The sequence below is a fragment of the Zonotrichia leucophrys genome, chromosome 9 (assembly GCF_028769735.1).
Source record: "Zonotrichia leucophrys gambelii isolate GWCS_2022_RI chromosome 9, RI_Zleu_2.0, whole genome shotgun sequence".
NCBI classification, from domain to species: Eukaryota; Metazoa; Chordata; class Aves; order Passeriformes; family Passerellidae; genus Zonotrichia; species Zonotrichia leucophrys.
Genome location: NC_088179.1, coordinates 6,644,123 through 6,654,356, shown reverse-complemented (window position 1 = coordinate 6,654,356; position 10,234 = coordinate 6,644,123). Strand labels below are relative to the sequence as shown.

Here is a 10,234-nt window from a genome sequence, read left to right as displayed (position 1 = left end):
TTGTCTTGGACTGCCTAAATTGCTTTGTTTTTCTTTTGAGTAAGTAAATGAAGATGCAATTATGAAATTGTAACAGCGTGAAATAGATGATTCACTACATTATTAGACAGGAGGAGAGTGTGCTGCTGGTTGAGTTAATAATAGTTCATGCTCTGTCTTACAAAGTACACAATGCACGAGGTTGTGTGCATTCTCTGTAAAGTTGAATTGGCAAAGTGTAAGCACAAAGGCTATTTCATTCTACTGATACATCATAAAATCAAATTAGTTGTTTAAAAACTTAAAATTACCTGTACCTATGTGAGAAACAAGTTAATGGGAATTGGCTTTCACAGGGTATTATATGAATTGATATTAAATATTATAATGTTTAATATTAATGATATAAAGTGGTTGATGTTGTTACAATGGCCTAGTTGTGAGGATGGTTTTGTATGTTTTAATGTGGATTTATGAGTTCACATTGGACAGACTGTTGCTAGCCAAACCTTTGAGACACGACCTTAAAAGGAGTAGAACTCCATCCAATGATAACCTTGATGACCACAGTGACAAAGCTCCCTCAGTGCCCAAAAGAGTGCCATGGGGTGGGACAGTGTAAAATCAAAATAAATATGCATAAGCTGATACAACACTGGGGTATAAAAGGTGGAGCTGCCATTTTGTGCACGAGCCTCTGGCATTTGGCCCACACTCCCAGCGCTGTCCCTTTTGTTTTGTGAATTTTTTTATTGTTCTCAATAAAACTTTTGTAACTCTTTGCCACGATCAGGGTCTGGATCGTTTATAATAACCGTAAGATTAAGTCCTAATTCTACAGCTATAGTTACTGAACTCCTGAAGGGCAGTGCTGAGAGCAATTCATCCTGTCAAATCTTCTTCTCTACGTCTTTATCCTTTGCAGACAAAGAGGAAAGCAACCAAAGCATGAGGAAAAGGGAAAGTCAAAGATACAGAAATACAAGGACCAGACTCAATAACTACTCTCCTGAGGCTTCTACCTTGGCTTTAATATATAATCAGCCCCAAAGTTCCTCACTGAGTTTGAACTGCCAACCCTCTGCTTTTTTTTTTAGCCCCTCCAGAAAAAAATCCTTCAGCTCATTTTTGAGAGCAGGCTTTTCTCACTAAGACTGGGAGGGAAAATAACTGTCCCCTATTTCTTTCAACAGGGAAGGAAAAATAATCAGTGTGAGTAGAAAAGACATGGGGGGAAAAAAAAGTGTGTCCTCAAGCATTAGATAAACAAATTATATCAAACATTGCACATTTTACTGTTTACAGCAGCTGCTAGAATGTTCCAAGGAAAGGACTTAAATTGTCATCTGTATATGTTTGAATTTATAAAAATCACACTACATTACCTTTCTGTAATCTGTGATTTCTGTAGTGGGTAGGACATTCTGATTTTCTTTACAGTACCTGTTAACAATGCTTTTCCCACTCCAATACAATATTCTTAAATATATCTGAGGTTTCTGGAAGTCTTTCCAATAGCACATCCCTGCTCCATGTCATCATCTGTCATCCTGCTCTTCTCTTTTATCCCCAAGAACTGTAAGAATGTGTGACAAAACAGCTTGTTCTGGCTGAAAGTGGCTTTTTCACTTGAAGCACCTTTCTGCCACCAGCAGCATCCAAATCTGGCAATTTGTTCAACACTTGAATTCAGAAGTAAAAATTTTAGACAACCAAATTAGCCGGCTTGTCAGAAAGCTCCTTCTGCAGTGAAGAAACAAAAACTGTGCCTCCAAGGAATTTGGCACTCCACATCCACAGAGGGAAAAGCAGGACTTCTGGTGGAGACATGTCCAGCTTTAGCCAGCACATTTCAGGAAGAACTGAGAATATCAAAGCAGCCCAGCAGGAATGACAAATGTATATAGGAGATTTGATCCAGAAGAAAGACTTGGATGGTTGGAATTGTTTACCCTAACAAGGATAAGACATATGGGAAATATGACAGCACTATGTAAATATGCATGTCAGAAGATTGAGACAATGCCCTGATCTGCTTGTTCATATAGGACAGGATTACATTGAAAGGGCCTAAAGTTAACCCAAAAAATGGCCACTAGAGATGAGGAAGGGCTGGTAAAAGCTGGGGAAGCTCGAAACAGGCTCCTTGAGGCAGATGAGAATATCTGCTGCTGGAGGATTGTAAGGCCACTTGAAAAGATGGTGAAGGGTTTTGTAGTGAGCCTGATCTCTGTATTTTGCTCTTTGATGGTGTGATGAATGGATTGCAGGGTCCCATCAGAGCCCCCTCCTGCCCAGTTCTGATTCTGAGCTGGCTGTGTTGTAAATGACACTCAGGTGACAGAACAGATCCCTGCTCTGAGGTGAGTGGAGCAGGTTCTGATGGGATGTTTCCCTGAAACTTGGTGCTCAGATTAACCTACATCCTTTACTGCTTCCTGACTGGGAACCAGAAATGCTAATTTTCCAGGAAGATACTGGATAGTGTTCTTCCCGAAGTGAGGCTCAATTTTCAAATTCAGCTTTGTTTTGGATCTTCAGTTTACCTTTGAAAAGGGGGAACATGTCCCACACCTGGTCATTTTCTTTGTATTTCAAGTCATAATGTCAAGATGCATATTACTGTGAAGTAGACATAAATTGTGCTAAATCTCCATTCTTTCTGTTGCAAAGGTTATCTGTTATTTTCCAGTTTCTTTGTTACCTTTACTTTCTTCCCTTGTCTGACCTATTTCTTTGAGAGAGAGCTTTTACATCCCTTCTGCTGGGTTCCCTCTCCTTCCACAAAGTCTTTGTTGCTTTTCTATAACCTTTCTGCATGTTGCTGGACACCTTCATCCCTTTCCATCCATGCATTCTCTCTCCAGCCCAACATTTACTAGCCTGTTCTGTGCCATCTTTATTAGTTGTGATATAATCTAATACTTCATGATAAGAGAGACTAATTTGTTTTCTATGTAATCTAGACCAGACCTTGGGAAAAAATGCAGTAGAAGTGTTAATAATAACTGTAATGTGTAGCAGATTACCATCCCTGGCACAGAATAGTCTCAGTTAAAGAGAACCACACAAGTATGGAATAGCTGAGTCTGGATGGGCCTCTGGAAATTCTCCAGTCCAAGCACCACATTCAGCAGAGCCGTGCCTTGTTTTTTGTGATGGCTTCTGCAATACTGGGGTTTGTAAAACAGTTCTGATCACAATTTTCTGAGAGCTACATAAGAATGTCAGTTAGTTTTTATCTAAAAAGGTACACTGAAGTATCCTTTAGTTTAGCTGACTTGGGAGCTAGAACAAAGATTATCTGCAAATAAAATTAATGAAACTGAATAATGGTAATGAACTGAGAACAGAAGTTCAGGGAAATTTGGTGATGCATAATGAGATAATGCTTTGTGATGATGCATAATAAGATAATGCAGAAAAAATATAGCAAATTACAGTAGGCAAAAAGAAATATCACTCTTCTGTCAACCAGGGATTCAACTGTGAAAGAATTTCTGAGAAACTTCAGCAGTTTAACACAAATGCAATCTTAAAATACTTCTTATTAGAATCCTCATTTGAAACAACACCATGCACACACTGTAGAGTTAGGAGGATCTTTTTCATATTCATGTGAGTAATAACTTGATGTTTGCTTACATATATATTTAGAAAGAACATCTCGTACCTCTGCAGCTAACACCTTTCCTGCACATTGAAAGGAGTATTTGGCTTATTCTGTAGACCTTGCATAATGAATCCTTCCCTAGGCCTTGCAGGAATGCACTGGGGAATGCAGCAGCCTTTTGGTGGCAGGTGTGACCAGCATGTGAGACAGTGCCAGCTGGGCACAGAGAGCAGGCAAAGCCATTGACCCTGTCACTAACTACTTCAGCCTCAACCACACAGATGCAGTGGATGTAGCTGATGATGGAGAGGCTTTGCAGCACCCATCACTTCCCCAAGCCCAGCCCACTGGCTGCACCTTTGATCTCTGTTATCAGCAAGGAACATCACAAATGACAGCAGGGACAGAGCCTTGTTGGCAGATGTCCCACAGAGGAAAGTGTCAATTTCTCTCTGGAAGAGATTACAGAAATAAAAGCAAAATATCTGACTATTGTCTATTTCCAATCCATCTGCTGATACTGGTGAGGAGGTCTCTGGGAACTGTCCTGCATCACCTTGGTCAGTTGGTCCTGACACCCACAGTTCATTCACACATAAACATCTGAGCCTCCACAATGTTATAAAAATAAGGAGCTTGGTCTGGGGGTGAATCAGTTAATTTCTGGACAATGCATCCCTTCAATCACATGGACTATTATTGTATTATCACAAGGACAACAGAAAAACATAGTAAAATTTTAGCAAACCTTTCATTTTAAAAACAAGTGGGAGGATACTGACTAAATGGTTTGTCTTAAGCTGTACAGAAAAAGGCTGCTTGGTCCCAAGATTACAGGCTTAAGCAACATAATTTCTAACATTAAAATTATCCCCTTGCTATTTTGGAGTGAGTAACTCACCTTAATTTGGTTTTCCTTCTGTTTTTCCTCTTCCTTGAGCCATTTTCTCTAAGACCATACCTTTATCAGGAAGAAAATGTGTCACCCACAACATCTCAGGAAAAGGCTCAAAGGTGCCCTGTGGTGGTTGTGCACTGAGAGGACAAGGAAACTGGTGTTAGGTGCAACAGGTGCAGGCAGGAAATGGGGGGTTTAAAACTTACTGTGTTCTGCAACATAATATCCTGTAGCTGGGAACTTCCAAGCATTTTTGACAGCTGGGTCTCCATGGAAATAAGTACAAAAAGACTCCAGCTATTTTAAGAACTTAAAATAAAGGATGCCGGAAGGTTATGGATAGATAATACATCTGGGGGAAATCAGTACATTTTTGGACAATTCATATCCTTCAGTTTATGTCTTTTGCTCATACTGCCTGCACCAACTTAAGTGGACAACAGCAGAGAGGGTAGAGAAATGTGCCTAGTTGGGCAAGAGGGAGTCAGGCTCAGGGACATCAGAAAAAGTAGCAGCTTGTGTTCAGTTCTGCTTTCATGTTGTTCAAGACATGGGCAGTAAAACCAATAGATGTCATCTTAGAGGCTTTGTGACAGAAATTAAAAATTAAATATAACAAACAGAAGCATCAGGCTTATTTGTTCAATTCAATTTTCTGATATTAACATCTGCCAAGCTCCCACAGCTGTGGTTATCACTTCTACCATCCCAGGGCACAGCCAGTCTGGGCACACAGACAAGTACTGTGTGGTGTCTCACCACTTGTCCCACTTCTCCACTCCGTGTCTAAGCTGCTCACCTGAGAAGACTCTCATCCAGAGAGGCTTCAGAAAGCTCTTTACAGAGCCTTCTTTTGAACACTGTCCACTTGCACAAAGTCTGGTGGTATTTGCCACCATTCCATCAGACTGTCTTTGGAACCCCAAGTGGGTAGGCAACCCATTTTTAGCATAGGAATAGGAATGTATTTTTTTTCTGCTGGAAACTTGGAAGAGAGCTGCTTTTCTTCCCCAGCAACATGCCTTTCTAAAGGACAGACCAAATTAAGTACCTGGATAGATTTTTATGCCTTAGCAAGTCCAGTGTTCTCAAAATCTGTTCATCTGCAAATCTGTGCACATTTCAAGCAGCATTCTCAATCAGGAGAATGTTTACACAAGAAGCTATATTTGTTTTATATCCAGCTTTTAGTTTCTAGACTTCAGGGATTTTATTTTTTACAGTTTAGAGAATTAGGGATAAAACAAAAAAATCCGAGCTTGTCTCATTGTTGAGAAGATTTTTTTTTTTAATAGAAAGCTCATCCCATTTCCATCTCCACACATAGAAGAACACAGCCCAGAATTACTGAGAGCTGATCTAACTCTCTGTATTGGACAGAAAGCTCACCTGCTCCAGGTGGCCACAGATGTTCTTCTGCAACCTGGAAAAGTCAAATGCTCCTCAGGGCCAGCAAAATACCACAGCTACTGAATTATGGTGATTACACAGAGAGAATTCTGCTGAATAAAGCAAGAGGAGTGTAAGCTCATGGTTTCTCTTGCTGATTTGTAGGTTGTAGAGCCAGGTGCTTCAGTATTGATGCTTTGAAACTCCAACCTGCAGAGCAAAAAATCATCTCTTCTAGAAAGGTTTCTACCTGCAGGTTGTCCTTTTCCACCCATTCTCACAAGCCTGTGCTTGGCCCCTTCTCCTCCAGTAAAATTACTGTACCTTGTCTACACTCACACAATTAGTAACTGTACCTGCTCACAGGTCCTGTAGTTTTCAAAGCAGCTATATCCACAGAAGGTCTGTGCAGACAGATGGATGCATTCTCAGTCCGTGTCGTGCCTTCCCTGCTCTCCTTGGTGCCTTTGGTGTTTTCTCTGGGCAGGGACTACTCTCACTGAGCAAGCTGGTGTAACACCCACCTAAAGCTGAATCTTGTGACAGGTAGTTCTGAATTTTCAATAAAGAATGACCAGAAAGGTGACTATTTTATTATTTTTAAGGTAATCAACATGGAAACAATAACAGTGATTAAGTCACAACAGGCTTAATCTAATAGTAACCATAGCATTAATACTTAACACGAATATAACAGAAATTAAAAGTATGTTAACATTATTCATTCTCAGTGAACAAAAGTGTACAGTAAGGTCAGCATTAGTCTATTAAGAATGCTCCAAAACCAGCTGGCCAGTGTCCTCCAAAGCAGAGTGCTTGCTGCCAGGCAGGCTGGGGTGCTGCTATCTGCCCCTGCAGGCAGTTTTACTCCTGGGCTCCCATGGGCCCTTCTCCTTCCCCTGTTTCTGCCTGTGGTTCTGGTGTTTCCCTCTGTTTGCTGGGCTATCAAAGCAGGGCCTGCTTGAAGGAAAAGGAGCTGCAGTGCCATGGGCTGGCCCTCACTTGCTGTGTCCCCTGGGTGGTGCAGGGATGCAGCCCCGAGCTCCAGGCAAGGCTGGCTCCACTGAGGGTGTGTGACCTGCACCAGTATCTGCTATTCAGACTCTTTCCCCACCCTCCCTGACCTCCTTGCTGCATGGATAGGACATGCTTTTGGAGCTGTACCGCTTTTAAGATGCTTTCTTTTACATATCACTCTGTAATAGGAATCCTGTAACACAAAATAGAAACCTTGCTTTTGTAGGAAGGGTTTTTTTTCAATGCACCCTTTTCATCTCCTAGTCCTTGTACCGTACTGTCCTCTTTTCCAAAACATTTACTAATGCATGAACTTGGCCACCCACCTTTACATGGAAGTACCAAAGTGACAGTCAAAAGAATAACTTGCATTTGGTATTGTGGTCCTGGTCCCTCTTGGTCTGAGCAACATAGGATAAGCTTCTCAGCTAGAACATTTTCATAATCACAGGGAGGGCTGCACCCTCAAAAATAAAATTCCTCAGTCTTTTTTAGAACCAGACTAGAGGACATCAGTGTGAACAAAGCAGTAGACTCCATTGTTCTTCCCATCAGGATTCCTCCTAGAGTACCACCAGCTGCTGTGTCATGTTCACTGTAGAGACAAGAAAAGACATCAGCTTGTATATTGTCAATCTTACAAGTTTTGACGCAGATGGAAAAGAAAAAACCCTACAGCCTGCTCAAGTGAGGTTTTTCTCCCAAATGCACTTGCTAAGGCCTCCCCTACTCCTCATACAGCTCTTGTGTTCTGTTGAAAAAAACCCATAAAACAACACAAAACTAAACCAAACCACAACAAATAAACCCACCAGCCCAGGAAAGTATATGTCTGATTATTTCTGTAGAAGGTTCAGTACTGGTTTTGGACACACTGTTCTAAGTTGCTAAGTGTTTACCACTAACTACTAACCACTTTTAATCATCTCTTTATTACTTACAGCAAAGCCCATTGCCCAATACTACAGATTTGTGCTGTCTGGCCAGGATCAACCACTTTCAGGAACAGCACAGTATGCCCAAAACAAGACATAGCAACATACTGACTTTTTGCATTCCTCTTGTGGACCACCAGGCTTAAACAGTCCAAGGCCATAGTTTCACAACATGCCATCCTCTGCAGCAATACTGCTTTAGGATATTCCCTGGCACCCCTTGCTCTGCATGCCCTGTAGGTTTGTGGGACAGCACTGAGCTTGGATAGGAACCATGGAGTGAGGAGTTAGTGACTGAGCCAATAGCACTCCAGTGGCAGTGCCATCTCCCACCCCACTCATGCCCCCAGTAACGCACCGGTGTCGTTGTCCTGCCGACCGGGCCCTCCTCCAGCCGGTGCTTCCCGGAGTGCGGCAGCTCTGAACTGTCCCGGTAATCGCGGCCCTTGGAGTTCTGCATGTCCAGCACTGCCCGGCTCTTGGAGGGAAGGGGTGGCTTGTTCTGCTGTCCCTGGATGCTGACTTCAGGCCTTGATGGCTTCACGAGTTTTTTGAGCGGTGCCGAGTTTTCCAATGGTGTTGTCATCTTTGGTTTGCCTTGACTCTTTTCCCCCGTATTCTTTTCTTCCAACTGGCAGGATGAAGTGTAGGACCGGAATCGCTGTGTGGGCACCAGGAAAGGTGGGGATGGCTGTTTGCCAGAGGTCTTGCTGCACTCAGGCTCCTGTGGCTTTGTGAGATGACAGATCTGCTCAGGCAGTGGCGGCTGCTCTTTCCGCAAGGCCTTGGGATATTCCTGCTCTTTCTTGGGGGCCACCTTGCCCTTGGAGCCCATGGAGCCATACAATGGGTTCTCAAACATCTCTGGCCTTTGCTGCCCCTCCTCCTGCAGCACAGGCTCTGCTGTGGATTTCCCCATGTCAGGCGGCCTACAGTCGTGGAAAGAGGGTGAAAAGGAGACTTGTGAAGAGCAGGCAAGAGAGTCATTGACTGACTTAGAGAGGACATGAATAGTAAATGAGTGTGGGCAAATTAAACTGACTGCCTGAAGGGGCAACAGGAAAACAATTACTCTCAGGGAGAGAGAACAAAACTGTGTTTAACAGAGAGAACAGAAGTGAGTTTTTCTTTGTTTAATCATTAGTAACATGATAGCAGAGAGCATATATGCATAGCATTGTGTGAACTCCCTGCTAGGTTGCAGTCCTGTCAAAGTGATGTTTGGCTTCTTTTTAAACTCAGATAAACTACTGTGCCAAACTGTGCCAGGTCCTTTGATGACTCTGCGACACAAACAAATTTGAATTTGAATATTAATCTTCAGATCTCTCAGAGAGGATGGAAATGGTAGTCTAGAGGCTTAAAATAAGAGCTCACATTATACTGTGGCATTTTACAACTACGTCAATCTCCTCTTGCTACCAATGCAGCATGGTATTCCTAAGGAAGGGATAAATTCCCTTAATGCACCCAAATGCACAGTGTAAGAGTAATAGCTCTGGAGGGTGAGACAATCCATGTGCATTCCCTGCAGAGGCCTTTGAGCTGCAGCTCAGCCTGGAATGACAGCACAGCCGTACAATGGGACACAGCAAGTCCTATGGGTTTGAGTCACTCGACCTGATTTGGCCAGGCTTTCACCTGCAAAGAACTTAAAAAATCAGCCACAATATCACTGAGAAGAGTGGAATGGAGGTGAGTGGCACATGTTCTTTGGGTGTCTTCAAATGAGTTGTGTTCCGTGTCTCAAGCTCCTCTCTGGCAGTCAGCGCATGCCGGAGGAGAGAGCTCAGCCATGATGGAGCACTGCTGGGTACAGAACAGACCCCAGCAGTGCTGGCAGCTCTGACTGCTGTGAATTTGGACTTCCAGAGTGCCACACCCATTTACCAGGGGAGCTCCACCCCAGCTCAGACAGCAGCTGTCTCTTGGCTGTGAAGAGGTCTGTAACAAGGACACAGATTGCACACATGCACTAGGGTGAAGTAGCCTTGCCACCTCACTAAGCTGGGAAAGGATGGGATATTTTCAGTTGCCAGATGGAAATTCTGCATCAAGGCTTGTGATAGGGGCAGTACATGGAGTCTGGCTTCTGCAGCAGCTGGACACTTGTATCATGCCAGTAGAAATTCAGTGACAGTTATTTCACATATAACTCATGAAGGACCTCCCCTTCCTATTCAGGGGAAGGATCTATGCCACACTCCCCACTTTTCTTCTTTGTTATTACAGTCAACTTTGTAAACTTCTCCTTCTCTTCTTTTGGTAGAGAATTAAATGTATATATCAGGTTGAGACAACAGGTTGTTCAGGAGTCTTGCAGAAGACTCCAAGGAGTCTTCACTGCAGCCTTCCAGTGCTTAAAGGGGACTTACACAAAGGAGGGAGTGCAGATAGTGACAG

At 43.0% G+C, this 10,234-nt stretch overlaps 1 protein-coding gene across 1 annotated transcript in view; it reads right to left on the bottom strand.

Moving 5' to 3' along the window:
* Window positions 1–6,450: 6,450 nt before the first annotated feature.
* The window catches only part of INPP5D (inositol polyphosphate-5-phosphatase D), a 50,116-nt gene continuing 46,332 nt past the window's right edge, over window positions 6,451–10,234 (bottom strand). Inside the window, exons 28-29 of the mRNA XM_064721390.1 lie at window positions 8,190–8,760; window positions 6,451–7,491 (exon numbers count right to left, since the gene is read on the bottom strand). Coding sequence (XP_064577460.1) covers window positions 7,489–7,491; window positions 8,190–8,760 — 574 coding nt within the window. The 3' untranslated portion in view covers window positions 6,451–7,488. The remainder of the gene's footprint in view (window positions 7,492–8,189; window positions 8,761–10,234) is intronic.